The following is a 23,638-nucleotide window of genomic DNA, read 5'->3' on the forward strand; positions in this document are numbered from 1 at the left end:
TGGTAATGGTAGTGCACTATATAATGACTAGGGTTTCCATTTCAGGGACGGACAATGTTTTATAAAAGTGCATTTACATTTCAAACATCTCTGTTGTTCCGTGACATTTCACTCACCTCGGTTTCTTCATGGCAGAGAACTTCTCTGAGACAATGTGCTTCAAAAAATTGAAGCAAAAAAAGAAAATCTGCCAGGAGGAATAGAAGGAGTTTAGTGTTGGAGATTAATTAAATACGTGACAAAATACTGCCCCCTAGTTTTGAAAAACATCCCCAAACACATCACTTTAGTTGAAAATTGGAACATACTTAGTGAATAGTTACAGTCGTCTGGTATATCAGTTTCATAAAATGTATCAGACAAAGCTGTACTCTTATCTTTACCAGCCATTCAATCTACTTTGGTGCACTAAATTCCTAAAAACTAACTCAAGAGGTTGGCAACAGTGTTTGAACTTGGGGGCAAGAACCATATTAACTAAATAGAAAAATGTATAATCAATGTTTTAATATTCCACACACACGCCATTGCATTGATATTGTGTTAGAGTATCACTGACCTCCTCTCCTTTGCTGAGGCGATCAGGTAGCATATGACTGTAGGAAACACAGACCAGCTCGGTGACAATGATCGCCGAATCCATCAAAATAATCGAGCTAAGAACCCTTTACTACATATGATTATGAGCCACCATCCCCAACCAACCTATTTAACTCCTTCATACTTTTTCAATTCCTTTTCCTTTCTATTCAGTGTACAGTTTTCTCCATGCTCCTGGTAACAATGTAGGTGTGCCAGTTATACTTTTACAATTGATATACTTATTTGATCAAACAGTATAAATCTTAAGATCAAAGTGAAAATGGAGACTGCAAAGCAAAAAGAAGAGGATACAGTTTAGAACTCATTGTTTACAAAAGTATACCAATAACCAATTGACCCATCATCCCTCCGATCATCTCTGATCTCCGGCTTTGAACCCGAGTCAGTCAAGTTACCTTTCACATTTAAAGGTGAAACGAACCAACTCTCAACGGGAGTTTAAAGTTAGACTCAGCGAGATGACGTTGCCACAAGCATCACGGCAGATATTGCGATGGGTAGTATGCAAGACTTCGCTCTCACACAGTCACACTAAGTCTTGCGCATGTGCACGGGTTCGCTTCACGCTGCAGAAAGGTTTAGCCTTGCGCTTCAACACTCTTAGTTGTTGCGGAAAATGACCCACTATGCCGTTTACTTCTTGCATCTAAATCATATCGCTGAGTCTACCTTTAAGTGATGGAGAGATTACACAAATCAATACAGATCACCACATCATAAACCCGACAGTAGAAAAAAATGCCCAATGATGATGGATCGTAGGAAGGAAGAATGGAAGATGTGAGTGTGTACTATTCTTGGTCAGTCCCATCCCTCCTCCTTGAAAGCAGTCCCAGGAGTTTGGACAAGAATAATTACTCTATTGGGCTAACTGGAGGGCGGCCGTTTTGTTTTTGACTCCATTTGATGAGTTAAACATTGGAGAGATGCACAGCGGTAATTATGAAGGAAAGCCTCGAGGGAGGGAGGGAGAGGCAGGGAAAGAGAGAGACGAGCGGTCCATTGTGAGCTCAATGTGAATCCTTACCCAAAGAGGAACCAGTCGTAGGCGATGGTCAGATAGAGGATTTCAGCCGGCTCCAGACTGGCGTGGACGGCACCGTCCTAGAAAAAAATACATTCAAGAATGCAAATTAGCCTCAACGGGCACCACATGGTGGCATTGGCATGGTCGTTGGATTACGAGCTAGCCGCTATCCTGTCTATTTTTAATTCCGTTTGTAAGATATACCATGCATGACAGATGTAGTGAAAAGTGTCAGGTACAAATTCCTGGGTTCAAATACAATTTTGAAATCATTTCAAATACTTTAAGAGGCAATCAGCAATTGCTACATTGATTTTTGGGACATCCATTAAATGATATGTACCCATTGAAGAATATAACTTATAAATGCCTCATGAGCTTAGTTTAACTGTCGTACCCCATCAGAGGCCAAAATATAAGCTGGTTTTACTCCAATATTTCTAAACAAAGTAAAATGTATACAAAACAATGCATAGCCTGAAAACAAGGTGAAAACAACAATAATGATATCATGGATGGTCAGTCCTTACATCAGTCCTGTCATTGAATTTGAGAGTGATTACATTTCTCTAGCCCTATCCTTCAGCTTTTTACAGAGACAGTGGCAGAGAAAAGCTTTGTTATTGTTTCAACCACTGATTGGCCCTTTAAGCTGGGCTTGATTGAGGTTCCCTGGTTTAATGGAACAGCTCCCAATCTGCCCCGCCCACCTGACACTTTGGGCAAGCTAAAGCAAACGCAAATAGTATTTGAAATATGATGCATATTTATTTATATGGCTGTAATGGAAATTATATGATTAAAGGTTTGACTAAATGATTTCACTTAGAAACCCTATAACCTGTTGAAATGTATTCGAAATAAGGCTATAATAATGGGTTAAAAACTTTTTTCCAATACTGTGTGTGAGTAAGACACTGTAACCACTTCAAAAAATGAGCAGGGCAGAGTTGATAAGACGACCTTGGGAAAGGAACAGGAGAAGAGGTCTCCTTAAGTTAGGGAGAGAAACAACGGCCTGGGAACAGCTAGGCTGGCAAAAGATAAGGAGACAGGTGGTCTGGGTACTGTGGAAAAATACAGCCGCCTAAAGCTGGGTGGAGTTCTCTACTGGTGTGTGTGTGTAATATAAAAGTCTTTGTACATTGTAAGGATTTGAGCTCTCATAAATAAATGTTTTGACCATTGTGGGCTGGTTCTCCGTCTGCGTCATTCAACCAGAATCTTACACACTCTGGGGGGGCAGACTGAGTAGTTTAATTGAAGTTCGGTTTAAGAACATTGATAACTTAATTCACGTAACAATGGCCAAACCTAATATTACATTTGAAATAAATGCAGACACTGTATATTAAATCTGGTGATTAAGCGCTGAGTCTTGAATCTGAATTCCATTTGCGTGTAAATATAGAAAATTGGAGGGGCATGGGGGTCAAAGCTGATGAATTCATTGTGGGATTACAGAACATTCATTTTGAAGAAGTGCCTTTGGAATTGAATTACAAAATGGATACCTGGTTGGCGGAGGTAGAGAGGTAGAGAGAGAGAGATGTATATCGTATTTACCGTATACCGGGTTATTTGGAAATAGCCACGGGATGGTTTTTCAATACCGTTGAAACTATTTATTGTACGTTTTTTTAATACATTTGGATATTTTTTGCTACTTTTTATGCAAATACCTGCCGTCAACTTGTGCAATATGTTAGGAGATAAAGCAGATCACGTTCTTCATTTCACCTGTCATGTTATTTTACATTATGAAGAGTACAGGTAGTAACCAGTGACCTGGTGTTAGTTTACAAGCACACACACAATGTGCTAAATGCTCTGCAGTTGTGCATTTGGTTAGCTAATTTAGTAGCAAAAGTATGTGAACATTTTATTCCAAAATCAGGGGCATTAATATGGAGTTGGTCCCTGCTTTGCTGCTATAACAGCCTCCACTCTTCTGGGAAGGCTTTCCACTAGATGTTGGAACATTGCTGTGTGGACTTCCATTCAGCCACAAGAGCATTAGGCCTGGCTCGCAGTCGGTGTTCCAATTCATACCAAAGGTGTTCAATGGGGTTGAGGTCAGGGCTCTGTGCAGGCCAGTCAAGTTGTTCCCCACTGATATCGACAAAGCATTGTTGAAGGACCTCGCTTTGTGCACGGGGGCATTGTCATGCTGAAACAGAAAAGGGCCTTCCACAAACTGTTGCCACATAGTTAGAAGCACAGAATCATCTACAATGTCATTGGACGCTGTAGTGTTAAGATTTACACAAGCATTTTGCGACACTCGCAATAACATCTGCTAACCATGTGTATGTGACCAAAATGTGATTTCCCTTCACTGGAACTTAGGGGCCAAGCCCGAACCATAAAAAACTGCCACAGACCATTATTCCTCCTCCACCAAACTTTACAGTTGGCACTATGCATTGGGGCAGGCAGCGTACTCCTGGCATCTGCCAAACCTAGATTTGTTGGCATTGCACATGGTAATCTTAGGCTTGTGTGCGGCTGCTCTGCCATGGAAACCATTTCATGAAGCTCTCGATGAACAGTTCTTGTGCTGACATTGCTTCCAGAGGCAGTTTGGAACTTGGCTTGAGTGTTGCAGCCGAGGACAGATGATTTTTACGCGCTTCAGCAGTCGGCAGTGCCGTTCTGTGAGCTTGTGGCCGAGCCGTTGTTGCTCCAGCACTTACAGGTGACTTGTTGGAAAGGTGGCATCCTACGACAGTCCCACGTTGAAAGTCACTGAGCTCTTCAGTAAGGCCATTCTACTGCCAATGTTTGTCTATGGAGATTGATTGGCTGTGTGTTCGATTTTATACACCTGTCAGCAACGGGTGTGGCTGAAATAGCGGAATCCAAGTGGTTAGCTTCTTTCAAAATCAAGCTTTGCATGCCGGAAAGCAGAGAATCTCCTCCTGGATCATGAGCCTTACTGTGTAATATTTGTTTTGAGGGTACAGAAAACTGTGAGTAGCATTTTGTTGGTTACTTGTATACTTTTATGAGCTGGGATGACTGTCCTGAAAATAGTTTAAGTCAGAGACTATAAAATGTTCACACTGCGATCGTTAGCATTTAATTAGCATTCCCTATGGGATTGTACATGTACTTGTTAGCATTGCTAACCTTCGGATTACACAGGCTCAGTGGGTTTTGAAACTAGCGCCCCTTGTGATCAATGCCGGTATTACCAAATACCCTGGCACAAGGTCGGTATGAAGGCCGCCCAAGCCTAGGAGAGAAAAATAGAGAGAGAAACAGATGGACAGGAATAAAAGAGAGAGATATGAGGAGAACACTTACTGCCCACAGCGAGAGACGCAGGAGGGACACAAAGAGAGGTGTCCGGTCCCAACCAGATATGCAGTGCACGAGGAGACCGCTCTCGTCTACAGGAAGCAAACCCAATCACAACCAAATCAGAACCACTTAAGAAATTAAGGATTGACACAAGGTTTTATAAAGATTAGGAAGTGATGAGGAATAAAGCCCATGAACAAGACAAGTAGTTCAACATCTCAGAGACCCTCACTGGACCCTTTGAGATATGAGATGGGACTTGACCAGTCTTTTCTAGGTCAATTTACTCCCTGAAAGAAATAAATTGGTTACAGCCCCCAAGGAGCCAGACACCCCCCCCACACCAGACCCAAAGAGCTGTAACCAACACACGCACGCAAGACACACCCACACACGCCAGACACACACACGACCGCCCCCCCCCACATACACCAGACCCCATCACACACCAGACCCACCAGACCCAGCCCCACAACAGACCCCCCCCCCCACACCCACCAGACCCCCCCCCAACACACACACCAGACCCCCCCCCCCCACACGCACATCAGACCCCCCCCCCACACACACCAGACCCCCCAAACACACAAACACCAGACACTCAAAGACCCCCCTAACCCACACATACACCAGACCCACAACACACACAACTATACCCACCCACACACAAACACCAGACACTCAAATAAGACCCCCCTAACCCACCAGACCCACACATACACCAGACCCACAACACACACAACCATACCCACCCACACACACACCAGACCCCCACCCACACACACCAGAAACCGCACACAGCCACCAGACCCACCCCCACACCAGACCCCCACACAGCAGAACCACCAGACCCCCCCCCCACACACCCACCAGACCCCCCCACACACCCACCAGACCCACTCACACACCCACCAGACCCACTCACACACCCACCAGACCCACTCACACACTGACCATCGCTGTTGATGATGTGAAGCAACAGCTTCAGGTAGTTCTGGGTCTGCTGGACCAGGTCCCAAGACTGAAACAGAAGAACAAAGAGTTTCAACATGTTCTCACCTGGGGTGCACTAACGTTCAGGCAGACATGTGGTATAAGGAATCACGTCAGCGCTATTCATGACATGTCTATCTGCAACGTTCCACAACATTTGCCTAGTGAAGGTGGCCCTGGTGTGGGGACTACATCGCTTAGAACCTAAACATATGCATTTAAACTAGGGCTGTCAAATGATTAAAAAAAATATACTTATTTCAGAATTGCTCTAATTGAGCTGTAATTTAAGATTTGTTTTTATACAAAAATCATTACAAGAATATTAATGTCTTGATTTTGTCCAAAGTAACAGCTAGCCAAATCAGGTATACTGATAAAGCACAGTTTCTGTAACCTGTGTCAACTTGTTTTAACATCACATTGTTGTTCTTAGCTGTATAGATGATGTATAAATGCTGTATTTGGGATGTTTTCAGACAACGCTTTCAATGTAATTAACCACAGTAATACATTTTTTTAAAGTATGATAAAATTACAAAACGTTGACTTGAGTTACCAGATTAGGTCTAACAGACCGAATTTAAACCGTTTTTAGATTATATTTCACTTTCCTAAAAAAATAAAAATCTACTAATCAGCAAAATCTGAAAACAATGGAACAATGGACATATACAAAACAACATGAGAAATGATTAGCCAGAAAACAGATGCAGCTTCATAACAAACCTACAGAGGTCACTGTGAGACCACTAATATCAGGAAAGACTCAATCACAATTCGCTAAAGTATTGAATACAGTACAATTATGGTCATATAGGGAAAATAGTAGATGCACCTGATATTCAGGTATTAGTAGACATACCTGATATCTACTCCAGTCTATATTCAAGTTCTTGGTAAAGCACACAGGGATTGTCAAAGGAGCATCCACAAAATCCTGTTGATGAAGGTTAACAATAAAACAGTATGTTTTGAGATCTGAGCTCGTATTCAAAAAGCGTGAAAGACTGCTGATCTAGGATCAGTTTTGTCTTTCAGATCACAATGAATAAGATAAATGGACAGGGGGGCCCGGATCCTACATCAGTAGTCCTACAGTGAGGGAAAAAAGTATTTGATCCCCTGCTGATTTTGTACGTTTGCCCACTGACAAAGAAATGATCAGTCTATAATTTTAATGGTAGGTTTATTTGAACAGTGAGAGACAGAATAACAACAAAGAAAATCCAGAAAAACGCATGACAAAAATGTTATAAATTGATTTGCATTTTAATGAGGGAAATAAGTATTTGACCCCCCTGCAAAACAAGACGCATTCTCACTTCAAGACGCATTGTCAATACAAGCCCTGAGAATAGGTCATCTGGATGGATAGATATGATGAATCTCAGAGATTGTGTGTGTGCGTCAAACACAATACCTGATTCCAGTTGAATACTAGTCCCTCAGCGGTGTAGTCTCTATCTTTGTAGTCCTTAAAGAACTCACACCCTGGAGACACAGAGAGGGGTCGTGTTCATTAGACAGCAAACAGAACAGACAAACAGGGAGGATCCAATAAGAAGCGCTTGTTTCCGGTTTCAGTTGAAAACCGTGTACGCTAACGAATACAGCCCTGGTAAAAAAATGGTATGCATAGAGAAGAGTACAGCTATCTCTCTGGGGAAGAGTGTAGCTATAACAATAAGGATGTTGAAATGCATTGTAAGGCTTACCAACTGCCTTGCTGTTGTCTATGTAACTACTGTACATAAACTGTGTGGAAACCTGCTTTTCCTAATAAAACCGACATTATAAAAAGTAGATAAAAAGTTAATAAATAAATGTATTTTAAAATGTAGGTTGGGTTTTAGAGATATTTGGGTTTTACCTGGGTACGGGTTAGGGTTTTACCTGGGTACGGGTTAGGGTTTTACCTGGGTAAGGCACAGAGAGCAGGGTGAAGTCTGCATATCGTTGGGCCTTATCCACCTTCTCAGACGAGGTGACACTGTACGACAGATGAAATAAAAGAGTAAAGAGAGAAAATATTCCCACGGTGATGAAGCAGATACAACATACCTGAAGCACTAAGCCCATACTGTACATTCTTCTCTAACGGTGATGATTCCTGAATTAACTGTCACACATAGCATGCAGATACGTCAACATTACATAATCATTTGGGGGGTGCTTATATTTGTCCTGTTACACACTTGTACAAGTGTGAACTGGAAATGTGTTTCTTGCATATTCCAACTCCCCCGAGACACCAGGAGGGAGTGGGTCACGGCCAGGGTCACCATTGTCCAGCGCCCCTGGAGAAATTGGGGTTAAGTGCTTTGCTCAGGGCACAGCGACAGATTTTTTCCCCCCACCTAATCGGCTCCGGGATTTGAACCAGCGACCTTTCAGTTACTGGCCCAACGCTCTAACCTTGAGGCTACCTGCCGCACACAATTACATCAAACAAGTACACAGGCACCTAGGTAAATACACACACACACACACACAACCTCTTGACAAAAACACCACCACACATGTAAAGGTCAACATCCAAACAAGGGTAGACTTTAGGAGTCAGGTTTATTACATAACATAATGCTACCAAAAGACCAACCTGTGAGTGGGTGGGTGTGTTGAATACATTAAGAATCCTGGCTGGCTGGCTGGGTGTGTGTTGAATACATTAAGAATCCTGGCTGGCTGGCTGGGTGTGTGTTGAATACATTAAGAATCCTGGCTGGCTGGCTGGGTGTGTGTTGAATACATTAAGAATCCTGGCTGGCTGGCTGGGTGTGTGTGTTGAATACATTAAGAATCCTGGCTGGCTGGCTGGGTGTGTGTGTTGAATACATTAAGAATCCTGGCTGGCTGGCTGGGTGTGTGTGTTGAATACATTAAGAATCCTGGCTGGCTGGCTGGGTGTGTGTTGAATACATTAAGAATCCTGGCTGGCTGGCTGGGTGTGTGTTGAATACATTAAGAATCCTGGCTGGCTGGCTGGGTGTGTGTTGAATACATTAAGAATCCTGGCTGGCTGGGTGTGTGTTGAATACATTAAGAATCCTGGCTGGCTGGCTGGGTGTGTGTTGAATACATTAAGAATCCTGGCTGGCTGGCTGGGTGTGTGTTGAATACATTAAGAATCCTGGCTGGCTGGGTGTGTGTGTTGAATACATTAAGAATCCTGGCTGGCTGGCTGGGTGGGTGTGTGTTGAATACATTAAGAATCCTGGCTGGCTGGCTGGGTGTGTGTTGAATACATTAAGAATCCTGGCTGGCTGGCTGGGTGTGTGTTGAATACATTAAGAATCCTGGCTGGCTGGCTGGGTGTGTGTTGAATACATTAAGAATCCTGGCTGGCTGGCTGGGTGTGTGTTGAATACATTAAGAATCCTGGCTGGCTGGCTGGGTGTGTGTTGAATACATTAAGAATCCTGGCTGGCTGGCTGGGTGTGTGTGTTGAATACATTAAGAATCCTGGCTGGCTGGGGTGTGTGTGTTGAATACATTAAGAATCCTGGCTGGCTGGCTGGCTGGGTGTGTTGAATACATTAAGAATCCTGGCTGGCTGGCTGGCTGGGTGTGTTGAATACATTAAGAATCCTGGCTGGCTGGCTGGCTGTGTGTTGAATACATTAAGAATCCTGGCTGGCTGGCTGGGTGTGTGTTGAATACATTAAGAATCCTGGCTGGCTGGCTGGGTGTGTGTTGAATACATTAAGAATCCTGGCTGGCTGGCTGGGTGTGTGTGTTGAATACATTAAGAATCCTGGCTGGCTGGCTGGGTGTGTGTGTTGAATACATTAAGAATCCTGGCTGGCTGGCTGGGTGTGTGTGTTGAATACATTAAGAATCCTGGCTGGCTGGGTGTGTGTGTGTGTGTGTGTGTGTGTGTGTGTGTGTGTGTGTGTGTGTGTGTGTGTTGAATACATTAAGAATCCTGGCTGGCTGTGTGTGTGTGTGTGTGTGTGTGTGTGTGTGTGTGTGTGTGTGTGTGTGTGTGTGTGTGTGTGTTGAATACATTAAGAATCCTGGCTGGCTGGCTGGGTGTGTGTGTTGAATACATTAAGAATCCTGGCTGGCTGGCTGGGTGTGTGTTGAATACATTAAGAATCCTGGCTGGCTGGCTGGGTGTGTGTTGAATACATTAAGAATCCTGGCTGGCTGGCTGGGTGTGTGTGTTGAATACATTAAGAATCCTGGCTGGCTGGGTGTGTGTGTTGAATACATTAAGAATCCTGGCTGGCTGGCTGGGTGGGTGTGTGTTGAATACATTAAGAATCCTGGCTGGCTGGCTGGGTGTGTGTTGAATACATTAAGAATCCTGGCTGGCTGGCTGGGTGTGTGTTGAATACATTAAGAATCCTGGCTGGCTGGCTGGGTGTGTGTTGAATACATTAAGAATCCTGGCTGGCTGGCTGGGTGTGTGTTGAATACATTAAGAATCCTGGCTGGCTGGCTGGGTGTGTGTTGAATACATTAAGAATCCTGGCTGGCTGGGTGTGTGTGTTGAATACATTAAGAATCCTGGCTGGCTGGCTGGCTGGGTGTGTTGAATACATTAAGAATCCTGGCTGGCTGGCTGGCTGGGTGTGTTGAATACATTAAGAATCCTGGCTGGCTGGCTGGCTGGCTGTGTGTTGAATACATTAAGAATCCTGGCTGGCTGGCTGGCTGTGTGTTGAATACATTAAGAATCCTGGCTGGCTGGCTGGGTGTGTGTTGAATACATTAAGAATCCTGGCTGGCTGGCTGGGTGTGTGTTGAATACATTAAGAATCCTGGCTGGCTGGCTGGGTGTGTGTGTTGAATACATTAAGAATCCTGGCTGGCTGGGTGTGTGTGTGTGTGTTGAATACATTAAGAATCCTGGCTGGCTGGCTGGCTGGGTGTGTGTGTGTGTGTGTGTGTGTGTGTGTGTGTGTGTGTGTGTGTGTGTGTGTGTTGAATACATTAAGAATCCTGGCTGGCTGGCTGGGTGTGTGTGTGTGTTGAACACATGAATAATCCTGGCTGGGTGTGTGTGTGTGTTGAACACATGAATAATCCTGGCTGGGTGAGGGTGTGTTGAATACATGAAGAATCCTGGCTGGGTGATGGTGTGTGGAATACATTAAGAATCCTGGCTGGCTGGGTGTGTGCATTGAATACATTAAGAATCCTGGCTGGCTGGGTGTGTGTGTGTGTGTTGAATACATTAAGAATCCTGGCTGGCTGGCTGGGTGTGTGTTGAATACATTAAGAATCCTGGCTGGCTGGCTGGGTGTGTGTTGAATACATTAAGAATCCTGGCTGGCTGGCTGGGTGTGTGTTGAATACATTAAGAATCCTGGCTGGCTGGCTGGGTGTGTGTTGAATACATTAAGAATCCTGGCTGGCTGGCTGGGTGTGTGTTGAATACATTAAGAATCCTGGCTGGCTGGCTGGGTGTGTGTGTTGAATACATTAAGAATCCTGGCTGGCTGGGTGTGTGTGTTGAATACATTAAGAATCCTGGCTGGCTGGCTGGCTGGGTGTGTTGAATACATTAAGAATCCTGGCTGGCTGGCTGGCTGGGTGTGTTGAATACATTAAGAATCCTGGCTGGCTGGCTGGCTGTGTGTTGAATACATTAAGAATCCTGGCTGGCTGGCTGGGTGTGTGTTGAATACATTAAGAATCCTGGCTGGCTGGCTGGGTGTGTGTTGAATACATTAAGAATCCTGGCTGGCTGGCTGGGTGTGTGTGTTGAATACATTAAGAATCCTGGCTGGCTGGCTGGGTGTGTGTGTTGAATACATTAAGAATCCTGGCTGGCTGGCTGGGTGTGTGTGTTGAATACATTAAGAATCCTGGCTGGCTGGGTGTGTGTGTGTGTGTGTGTGTGTGTGTGTGTGTGTGTGTGTTGAATACATTAAGAATCCTGGCTGGCTGTGTGTGTGTGTGTGTGTGTGTGTGGTGTGTGTGTGTGTGTGTGTGTGTGTGTGTGTGTGTGTTGAATACATTAAGAATCCTGGCTGGCTGGCTGGGTGTGTGTGTTGAATACATTAAGAATCCTGGCTGGCTGGCTGGGTGTGTGTGTTGAATACATTAAGAATCCTGGCTGGCTGGGTGTGTGTGTGTGTTGAATACATTAAGAATCCTGGCTGGCTGGGTGGTGTGTGTGTGTGTGTGTGTGTGTGTGTGTGTGTGTGTGTGTGTGTGTGTGTGTGTGTGTGTGTGTGTGTTGAATACATTAAGAATCCTGGCTGGCTGTGTGTGTGTGTGTGTGTGTGTGTGTGTGTGTGTGTGTGTGTGTGTGTGTGTGTGTGTGTGTTGAATACATTAAGAATCCTGGCTGGCTGGCTGGGTGTGTGTGTGTGTTGAACACATGAATAATCCTGGCTGGATGTGTGTGTGTGTTGAACACATGAAGAATCCTGGCTGGGTGAGGGTGTGTTGAATACATGAAGAATCCTGGCTGGGTGAGGGTGTGTTGAATACATTAAGAATCCTGGCTGGCTGGGTGTGTGCATTGAATACATTAAGAATCCTGGCTGGCTGGCTGGGTGTGTGTGTGTGTGTCTTGAATACATTAAGAATCCTGGCTGGCTGGCTGGCTGGGTGTGTGTGTGTGTGTGTGTGTGTGTGTGTGTGTGTGTGTGTGTGTGTGTGTGTGTGTGTGTGTGTGTGTGTGTAACACATGAAGAACCCTGGCTGGGTGAGGGTGTGTTGAATACATTAAGAATCCTGGCTGGCTGGGTGTGTGTGTGTTGAATACATTAAGAATCCTGGCTGGCTGGGTGTGTGTGTGTGTGTTGAATACATTAAGAATCCTGGCTGGCTGGCTGGCTGTGTGTGTGTGTGTGTGTGTGTGTGTGTGTGTGTGTGTGTGTGTGTGTGTGTGTGTGTGTGTGTGTTGAATACATTAAGAATCCTGGCTGGCTGGCTGGGTGTGTGTGTGTGTTGAACACATGAATAATCCTGGCTGGGTGTGTGTGTGTGTTGAACACATGAATAATCCTGGCTGGGTGAGGGTGTGTTGAATACATGAAGAATCCTGGCTGGGTGATGGTGTGTGGAATACATTAAGAATCCTGGCTGGCTGGGTGTGTGCATTGAATACATTAAGAATCCTGGCTGGCTGGGTGTGTGTGTGTGTGTGTGTGTGTGTCTTGAATACATTAAGAATCCTGGCTGGCTGGCTGGCTGGGGTGTGTGTGTGTGTGTGTGTGTGTGTGTGTGTGTGTGTGTGTGTGTGTGACACATGAAGAACCCTGGCTGGGTGAGGGTGTGTTGAATACATTAAGAATCCTGGCTGGCTGGGTGAGGGTGTGTTGAATACATTAAGAATCCTGGCTGGCTGGGTGAGGGTGTGTTGAATACATTAAGAATCCTGGCTGGCTGGGTGAGGGTGTGTTGAATACATTAAGAATCCTGGCTGGCTGGGTGAGGGTTGTGTTGAATACATTAAGAATCCTGGCTGGCTGGGTGAGGGTGTGTTGAATACATTAAGAATCCTGGCTGGGTGAGGTTGTGTTGAATACATTAAGAATCCTGGCTGGGTGAGGTTGTGTTGAATGCATTAAGAATCCTGGCTGGGTGAGGTTGTGTTGAATACATTAAGAATCCTGGCTGGGTGAGGTTGTGTTGAATACATTAAGAATCCTGGCTGGCTGGGTGTGTGTGTGTGTGTGTGTGTGTGTGTGTGTGTGTGTGTGTGTGTGTGTGTGTGTGTGTGTGTGTGTGTGTGTGTGTGTGTGTGTGTGTGTGTTGAATACATTAAGAATCCTGGCTGGCTGGCTGGGTGTGTGTGTGTGTTGAACACATGAATAATCCTGGCTGGGTGTGTGTGTGTGTTGAACACATGAATAATCCTGGCTGGGTGAGGGTGTGTTGAATACATGAAGAATCCTGGCTGGGTGATGGTGTGTGGAATACATTAAGAATCCTGGCTGGCTGGGTGTGTGCATTGAATACATTAAGAATCCTGGCTGGCTGGGTGTGTGTGTGTGTGTGTGTCTTGAATACATTAAGAATCCTGGCTGGCTGGCTGGGTGTGTGTGTGTGTGTGTGTGTGTGTGTGTGTGTGTGTGTGTGTGTGTGTGTGTGTGTGTGTGTGTGTGTGTGTGTGTGTGTGTGTGTGTGTGTGTGTGTGTGTGTGTGTGTGTGTGTGTGTGTGTGTGTGTGTGTGTGTGTGACACATGAAGAACCCTGGCTGGGTGAGGGTGTGTTGAATACATTAAGAATCCTGGCTGGCTGGGTGAGGGTGTGTTGAATACATTAAGAATCCTGGCTGGCTGGGTGAGGGTGTGTTGAATACATTAAGAATCCTGGCTGGCTGGGTGAGGGTTGTGTTGAATACATTAAGAATCCTGGCTGGCTGGGTGAGGGTGTGTTGAATACATTAAGAATCCTGGCTGGGTGAGGTTGTGTTGAATACATTAAGAATCCTGGCTGGGTGAGGTTGTGTTGAATGCATTAAGAATCCTGGCTGGGTGAGGTTGTGTTGAATACATTAAGAATCCTGGCTGGGTGAGGTTGTGTTGAATACATTAAGAATCCTGGCTGGGTGAGGGTGTGTTGAATACATTAAGAATCCTGGCTGGGTGAGGGTGTGTTGAATGCATTAAGAATCCTGGCTGGGTGAGGGTGTGTTGAATGCATTAAGAATCCTGGCTGGGTGAGGTTGTGTTGAATGCATTAAGAATCCTGGCTGGGTGAGGTTGTGTTGAATGCATTAAGAATCCTGGCTGGGTGAGGTTGTGTTGAATGCATTAAGAATCCTGGCTGGGTGAGGGTGTGTTGACTTACTTTAGGCCAAACTTGACCTTCTTGTTCTCCACCATGAGGTCACAGATGTAGCGCACAGAGAGGTAGCGCAGCAGCTTGATGTCCAGACCCCGCACCTTGTCAAAGAGCTGAGAGTCCCCGTTGCTGAAGAGAGACAGAGAAAGTGAGACAGAGAGAAAGAACGAGACAGAGTGAGAGAGAGATGATTGAGCAGAGAAGTACACAGAACCACTAACATGTATTTAGTATTTTGAGCATTCAATCAAGCAAGGAAAAGAAAGTGATAGGAGGGAGAGAAAGACATTGAGAAGGGGTACACAGAGAGAGTGATAGGAGGGAGAGAAAGACATTGAGAAGGGGTACACAGAGAGAGTGATATGAGGGAGAGAAAGACATTGAGAAGGGGTACACAGAGAGAGCGATAGGAGGGAGAGAAAGACATTGAGAAGGGGTACACAGAGAGAGTGATAGGAGGGAGAGAAAGACATTGAGAAGGGGTACACAGAGAGAGCGATAGGAGGGAGAGAAAGACATTGAGAAGGGGTACACAGAGAGAGTGATAGGAGGGAGAGAAAGACATTGAGAAGGGGTACACAGAGAGAGCGATAGGAGGGAGAGAAAGACATTGAGAAGGGGTACACAGAGAGAGTGATAGGAGGGAGAGAAAGACATTGAGAAGGGGTACACAGAGAGAGCGATAGGAGGGAGAGAAAGACATTGAGAAGGGGTACACAGAGAGAGCGATAGGAGGGAGAGAAAGACATTGAGAAGGGGTACACAGAGAGAGTGATAGGAGGGAGAGAAAGACATTGAGAAGGGGTACACAGAGAGAGTGATAGGAGGGAGAGAAAGACATTGAGAAGGGGTACACAGAGAGAGTGATAGGAGGGAGAGAAAGACATTGAGAAGGGGTACACAGAGAGAGCGATAGGAGGGAGAGAAAGACATTGAGAAGGGGTACACAGAGAGAGCGATAGGAGGGAGAGAAAGACATTGAGAAGGGGTACACAGAGAGAGCGATAGGAGGGAGAGAAAGACATTGAGAAGGGGTACACAGAGAGAGCGATAGGAGGGAGAGAAAGACATTGAGAAGGGGTACACAGAGAGAGCGATAGGAGGGAGAGAAAGACATTGAGAAGGGGTACACAGAGAGAGCGATAGGAGGGAGAGAAAGACATTGAGAAGGGGTACACAGAGAGAGTGATAGGAGGGAGAGAAAGACATTGAGAAGGGGTACACAGAGAGAGTGATAGGAAGGAGAGAAATAGTACAAAGAAATGACCACAAGGTTTTAGACGTCATCACATAACCACTCAAATGTCTGTGGCATTTTGAGCATTGAATCAAGCAAAGAAACCAAACCAATCCCTCATGTGAAAAGACACCAACCTGGCACTGTCGTCCTCTGGAACCTCTGGCTCAGACTCTGCCCCCCATGTGTCATCAATCCCCCCTAGGGAGAGGAAGACAGAGACACAGCTGCATCACAACAACATTCTAAACTGGATACATTTATCCGCAATAAAGGGACATTATCTAATACAGACACTTTCTTCAGAAAGGGATACATATTCAAAAACTAGCTTGGGGAATGGACTACAGCCAAACAAGTGGAAATACAGCAGCAACATTTGATCTTATTAAAAATACATTAAAAAAATAAATTAAAAAAAGTTACAAATAATTGAAGAGCAGCAGTAAAAAGTGTGAGACGCTTGGTGATAAAGCAGTCGCTCTGACAAAGGTGAGTAGATCCAAATGTTAGCATTTTAGACACAAAAGTGAAACTGGGTGGAAGCAGTGCATGAAAAGTTATCCTTTTGTAAATTGGTCCAGATTAAAGTAGATCTGGGCCTGTATTCATAAAGCTTCTCAGAGTAGGAGTGCTGATCTAGGATCCAGTTCCCCTTGTCCATGTAATATTATTAACTATGATCAAAAGGGGAAAACTGATCCTAGACCAACCCTGAGACGCTTTGTGAATAAGGCCCTGAACTACATTAAGAGTTTTCCTTGCTGACAAAACGTATGTTGTTTCAGTCTCACCTGAGAAGATGTAGTTGTAGCCTGTGCGCCCATATAGCTCCCCCCAGCCTGCCAGAGTGGATGATCGACAGATATGCTGCAATGGAAGACAACAAAGGATTAGCACACACGCTGGTTAGCATACAACTCATCTCAATAGTCTAGAAACCTGTCAATCAAGCCTCCCTCTCATTGTTGTTTTTGACACAATCACTTCCTTGTTCAAAGGTGAGGAGTAAAATAAAAGCAACATATCCATAAAAAAAAATTATGTTAACACATTTACATACACAGTACCCGTCAAAAGTTTGGACACACCTACTCATTCAAGTTTTTTACTATTTTCTACATTGTAGATTAATAGTGAAGACATCAAAATCATGCAATAACACATTTGGAATCAAAAGAGTGTTCAAAAAAATCAAAATATTTTATATTTGAGATTATTTAAAGTAACCACCCTTTGCCTTGACAGCTTTGCACACTTTTGACATTTTCTCAACCAGCTTCATGAGGAATGCTTTTCTAACAGTCTTGAAGGAGTTCCCACATATGCTGAGCACTTGTTGGCTGCTTCTCCGTCACTCTGTGGTCCAACTCATCCCAAACCATCTCAATTGGGTTGAGGTTGGGTGATTGTGGAGGCCAGGTCATCTGATGCAGCACTCCATCACTCTCCTTCTTGGTCAAATAGCCATTACACAGCCTGAAGGTGTGTTTTGGGTCATTGTCCTGTTGAAAAACAGTCCCACTAAGCGCAAACCAGATGGGATGGCATATTGCTACAGAATGCTGTGGAAGCCATGCTGGTTAAGTGTGCCTTGAATTCTAAATAAATCACTGACAGTGTCACCAGCAAAGCACCATCACACCTCCTCCTCCAGCTTCATGTTGGGAACCACACACGCGGAGATCATCTATCTGTTCACCTACTCTGTGTCTCACAAAGACACGGCGGTCAGAACTAAAAAACTCAAATTTGTACTCATCAGACCAAAGGACAGATTTCCACCGGTCTAATTGCTCGTGTTTCTTGGACCAAGCAAGTATCTTCTTCTTATTGGTGCCCTTTAGTAGTAGTTTCTTTGCAGCAATTGGACCATGAAGGCCTGATTCACAGTCTCCTCTGAACAGTTGATGTTGAGATGTGTCTGTTACTTCAACTCTGTGAAGCATTTATATGGGCTGCAATCTGAGGTGCAGTTAACTCTAATTAACTTACCTTCTGCAGCATTGGTAACTCTGGGTCTTCCTTTCCTGTGTTGGTCCTAATGAGAGCCAGTTTCATCATAGCGCTTGATAGTTTTTGAGACTGCACTTGAAGAAACTTTCAAAGTTCTTGACATTTTCCGGACTGACTGACCTTCATGTCTTAAAGTAATGATGGACTGTCATTTATCTTTGCTTATTTGAGCTGTTCTTGCCATAATATCGACTTGGTCTTTTACCAAATAGGGCAATCTTCTGTATACCACCTCTACCTTGTCACAACAACTAATTGGCTCAAACTCATTAAGGAAAGAAATTAAAAAGGCACACCTTTTAAATGAAATGCATTCCAGGTGACTACCTTATGGAGCAGGAGTGGCACAAGGCATTGTATCTCAGTTCTAGAAGCGTCACTACAGACCCTGGTTCGATCCCAGGCTGTATCACAACCGGCCGTGATCGGGAGTCCCATAAGGCAGCGCACAATTGGCCCAGCGTCAGGGGTTTGGCCTGGGTAGGCAGTCATTGTAAAATAAGAATCTGTTCTTAACTGGCTTGCAGAGTTAAATAAAAGTTAAATAAATAAATAAAAAAGCTGGTTGAGAGAATGCCAAGAGTGCGCAAGGCAAAGGCTGGCTACTGTGAGGAATCTCAAATATGTTTACCCTTTTTTGGTTACTACATGATTGCATATGAGTTATTTCATAGTTTTTAATGTCTTCACTATTATTCTACAATGAAGAAAATAGTAAAAATAAAGAAAAACCCTAGAATGAGTAGGTGTGTCAAAACTTTTTAATGGTACTGTATATACATAATATATTTACATATACATATGTAAATAGATTTTTAAAAAGCTATCTCTCTCTCTCTATATATATATATATATATATACAAATCATACTTTGCCGTTGTAGAGGATGACGGGGCAGACAAACCTCCCTCTGCAGCGGGCCATCTTACTGCGGTTCACCAGATCCTGCAGCTTGGTGATCTGGACTGTGCTCTCAAACCTAAGGAGACAGCAGCAATATATCAAGCAACATACTCCTTACTATAGCAATAGATTTTCATTGATCTATTCTAACAAAGCAATATATGGATCCTCAATATATGTTCATTACAATGGAGAAATAAATGATAAAAATCAGCAATACATGGATCATCAATACACCAAATGGCAATATATCTTCATTGATATGTTAAAACAAAGCAATACCTACAGGAATCATAGTCCTCAATATAGCAATATTATATAATGTATAGAGGTCGACCGATTATGATTTTTCAACGCCGATACCGATTATTGGAGGCCCAGAAAAACCCGGTGCCGATTAAATCGGCCGATTTTTTAAAATTGATTTGTAATAATGACAATTACAACAATACTGAATGAACACTTATTTTAACTTAATATAATACATCAATAAAATCAATTTAGCCTCAAATAAATAATGAAACATGTTCAATTTGGTTTAAATAATGCAAAAACAAAGTGTTGGAGAAGAAAGTAAAAGTGCATTTATGTGCCATGTAAGAAAGCTAACGTTTAAGTTCCTTGCTCAGAACATGAGAACATATGAAAGCTGGTGGTTCCTTTTAACATGAGTCTTCAATATTCCCAGGTAAGAAGTTTTAGGTTGTAGTTATTATAGGAATTATAGGACTATTTCTCTCTATAAGATTTGTATTTCATATACCTTTGACTATTGGATGTTCTTATAGGCACTTTAGTATTGCCAGTGTAACAGTATAGCTTCCGTCCCTCTCCTCCCTCCTACCTGGGCTCAAACCAGGGACACATCGACAACAGCCACCCTCGAAGCAGCGTTACCCATGCAGAGCAAGGGAAACAACTACTCCAAGTCTCAGAGCGAGTGACGTTTGAAAGGCTATTAGCGCGCACCCGCTAACTAGCTAGCCATTTCACATCAGTTACACCAGCCTAATCTTGGGAGTTGACAGGCTTGAAGTCAAACAGCGCAATGCATTGCGAAGAGCTGCTGGCAAAACGCATGAAAGTGCTGTTTTGAATGAATGCTTACGAGCCTGCTGGTGCCTACCATCGCTCAGTCAGACTGCTTTATCAAATCATAGACTTAATTATAACATAATAACACACAGAAACACGAGCCTTAGGTCATTAATATGGTCGAATCCGGAAACTATCACGTTTATTCTTTCAGTGAAATACGGAACCGTTCTGTATTTTATCTAACGGGTGGCATCCATAAGTCTAAATATTCCTGTAACATTGCACAACCTTCAATGTTATGTCATAATTACGTTAAATTCTGGCAAATTAGTTCGCAATGAGCCAGGCGGCCCAAACTGTTGCATATACCCTGACTGCGTGCAATGAACGCAAAATGACTCACTTTCACCTGGTTAATTTTGCCTGCTAACCTGGATTTCTTTTAGCTAAATATGCAGGTTTAAAAATATATACTTCTGTGTATTAATTTTAAGAAAGGCATTGATGTTTATGGTTAGGTACAGTTGTGCAACGATTGTGCTTTTTTCGCAAATGCGCTTTTGTTAAATCATCCCCCGATTGGCGAAGTTGGCTGTCTTTGTTAGGAAGAAATAGTCTTCACACAGTTCGCAACGAGCCAGGTGGCCCAAACTGCTGCATATACCCTGACTCTGTTGCAGAGGTGACACATTTTCCCTAGTTAAAAGAAATTCATGTTAGCAGGCAATATTAAAACCTCTTACAGCTCCTTAAGGATAGGGGGCAGTATTGACAATTTCGGGAAAAATATGTGCCCATACTAAACTGCCTCCTACTCAAACTCAGAAGCTAGGATATGCATATTATTAGAAGATTTGGATAGAAAACACTCTGAAGTTTCTAAAACCGTTTGAATGGTGCCTGAGAGTATAACATAACTCATATGGCAAGCAAAAACCTGAGAGAAATCCTACCAGGAAGTGGAAATCTGGATGCATGGGCTCTCTTCAAGTCGTTTCCACTAGATGTCAACAGTCTTTACAAAGTTGTTTGAAGCGTCTACGATGAACAGAGACCGAATGAGAAGGAGGGGAAGTTGTTGAGGCAGGGGGTGACATCAATTCTTGGCGCGCGTTCATAAGGATGGATCCTCCAGTTCCAAAACCTTTTTCCAAGACACAGGAACCGTCCGGTTGAAATATTACTGAATCTTCACGTTCTGAAGGCCCTAAAGATTGATGTTTTACAACATTTGACATGTTTGAACGAACATAAATAAACTTTTTTTAACTTTTTGTCGCGACATCGTCCGCGCACTTTCTACACTTGGAGTAGCTTACTGGACGCACGAACAACAAGGAGTTATTTGGACATAAATTATGGACTTTATCGGAGAAAACAACATTTGTTGTGGACCTGGGATTCCTGGAAGTGCCTTCTGATGAAGATCAAAGGTAAGGGAATATTTCTAATGTATGATTTTAGATGGCTATACAGATAGCCACCATCTTGGAGTCTAGTGTATTTTTCTGAGCTCAGTACTCAGATTATTGCAAAGAGTGCTTTCCTCGTGAAGCTTTTTTGAAATCTTTCATAGCGTTTGCATAAAGGAGATGTTCATCTATAATTCTTTGAATGACAGTTTAATTTTGTATCAATGTTTATGACAAGTATTTTTGTAAATTGTGGCGCTGATCCACCGGCAGTATTTGAGGGAAAATATTTTCTTTACGTCACGCGCCGATGTAAAATGCTGTTTTTATATATAAATATGAACTTTATCGAACAGAAAATGCATGTATTTTGTAACATGATGTCCTAGGAGTGTCATCTGATGAAGATCGTCAAAGTTTAGTGCTGCATTTAGCTGTGTTTTGGGTATTTGTGATGCATGCTAGTTGCTTGGAAAATGGCTGTGTGGTTGTTTTTGTCGATGAACTCTAACATAATCTAATGTTTTGCTTTTGCTGTAAAGCCTTTTTGAAATCGGACAACGTGGTTCGATTCAGGAGAAGCGCATCTATAAAATGGTGTAGAATAGTCCTATGTTTGAGAAATAGAAATTATTAGATTTGGTTTTGAATATGGCGCTCTGATTTTTTCACTGGCTGTTGATCCCGCTAACGGGATGCGAGCGGCAAGAGGATAAATTATTAACTAAATATGCAGGTTTAAAAATATATACTTGTGTATTGATTTTAAGAAAGAGATTGATGTTTATGGTTAGGTACAAGTTGGAGCAACGACAGTCCTTTTTCGCGAATGCGCACCGCATCAATTATATGCAACGCAGGAGGCTAGATAAACTAGTAATATCATCAACCATGTGTAGTTAACTAGTGATTATGATTGATTGTTTTTATAAGATAAGTTTAACGCTAGCTAGCAACTTACCTTGGCTTCTTACTGCATTCGCGTAACAGGCAGGCTCCTCGTGGAGTGCAATGTAAAGCAGGTGGTTAGAGCGTTGGACTAGTTAATCGTAAGGTTGCAAGATTGAATCACCGAGCTGACAAGGTAAAAATCTGTCCTTCTGCCCCTGAACAAGGCAGTTAACCCAACTGACTTGCCTAGTTGTGTGTGTGTGTGTGTGTGTGTGTGTGTGTGTGTGTGTGTGTTATTAAAAATACTAAAAAAAAAATACTAAAAATTAAAATACTAAAATATAAAAAATGTAGGCAAATCGGTGGCCAAAAATACTGATTACCGATTGTTAGGAAAACTTGAAATCGGCCCTAATTAATCAGCCATTCCGATTAATCGGTCGACCTCTAATAATGTAGCAAGTGAAAATTTAAATCAAATTTTATTTGTCACATACACATGGTTAGCAGATGTTAATGCAAGTGTAGCGAAATAACACATCCAAACTGCCCCAATAGCCAGAGACGATGGCTCACATACAGTCCAGTAAGATTGGCTAGACGCCAGAGGTACAGGTTCAACCACAGTACAGCCAAAGCCCCTGGAGCAGTTTAGGGGTGAATGGAGGAGGAGGATGTCCCAAATGGCTTCCTATTCCATATTTAGTACGCTACTTTTGACCAGGGACCATAGGGCTGCACCAGAAGTCCACTATAAAAAGGAAATAGGATGCCGTTTGGGACACAGTCATAGTCTACACTATACACAAATCACTACACCGCATCCGCCACGTAAACGCGCAACACCACATCAGCCACGTAAACGCCCAACACCACATCAGCCACGTAAACGCCCAACACCACATCATCCTCGTAAACGCCCAACATGATAGCCTAACATGCTGACCACACCAAACGCATGCGTGAGCATTACAACAACAACAAAAATTACACACACGTTATTCAATCATTGAACGCAACAGCGAGCTTCTGCGTGGCCAGGCGCTAAAATAGAACTTGGTTCTATTTGTGACGATCAATGCGCTGCAAGTCTTGCATCTCAAATCTCTTCATTGTTTTTTAGGAGCATATACCCACGTGGGTTATTGAAAGATGAACTAACGTCCACACTCCAGTCAGTTGTAGTAATGCACTGTAAAGTTGGTTGCCAACCGCCATTTAAAGTCCAAAGAAGAAAAAGAAGCATGAGGAAGGAGGAGAGATGACGAGAAACTAATATGGTTTACCATTTTATCTGTGGATTAACTGTCGGCGTAGAGGACCTTGTGCCTTTCAGGTAAAATAACAACCCAGTGTTTATATGCCAGGACAAATTAGATAGCAAAAGCAAGCTAGCTATCTAATTTTCAATAAATGTTTAATGCTTTTCGACCTGTCCCTAAATTAATTTAATTGGTT

General features: G+C 43.4%; 1 protein-coding gene across 2 annotated transcripts in view; it reads right to left on the minus strand.

Moving 5' to 3' along the window:
* LOC106583633 (phosphatidylinositol-3,5-bisphosphate 3-phosphatase MTMR14) overlaps positions 1-23,638 on the minus strand; it is a 38,719-nt gene that overhangs the window by 12,145 nt on the left and 2,936 nt on the right. For both annotated transcript variants that reach the window (XM_014168035.3, XM_014168034.3), the window contains exons 3-14: positions 18,807-18,915; positions 16,715-16,790; positions 16,058-16,121; positions 14,690-14,812; positions 7,849-7,922; positions 7,353-7,423; positions 6,795-6,869; positions 5,891-5,957; positions 4,940-5,025; positions 1,631-1,707; positions 560-596; positions 117-187 (exon numbers count right to left, since the gene is read on the minus strand). In XM_014168035.3, coding sequence (XP_014023510.3) covers positions 117-187; positions 560-596; positions 1,631-1,707; positions 4,940-5,025; positions 5,891-5,957; positions 6,795-6,869; positions 7,353-7,423; positions 7,849-7,922; positions 14,690-14,812; positions 16,058-16,121; positions 16,715-16,790; positions 18,807-18,915 — 930 coding nt within the window. The remainder of the gene's footprint in view (positions 1-116; positions 188-559; positions 597-1,630; positions 1,708-4,939; positions 5,026-5,890; positions 5,958-6,794; positions 6,870-7,352; positions 7,424-7,848; positions 7,923-14,689; positions 14,813-16,057; positions 16,122-16,714; positions 16,791-18,806; positions 18,916-23,638) is intronic.

Source organism: Salmo salar, chromosome 22 (genome assembly GCF_965601325.2).
Source record: "Salmo salar chromosome 22, fSalSal1, whole genome shotgun sequence".
NCBI classification, from domain to species: Eukaryota; Metazoa; Chordata; class Actinopteri; order Salmoniformes; family Salmonidae; genus Salmo; species Salmo salar.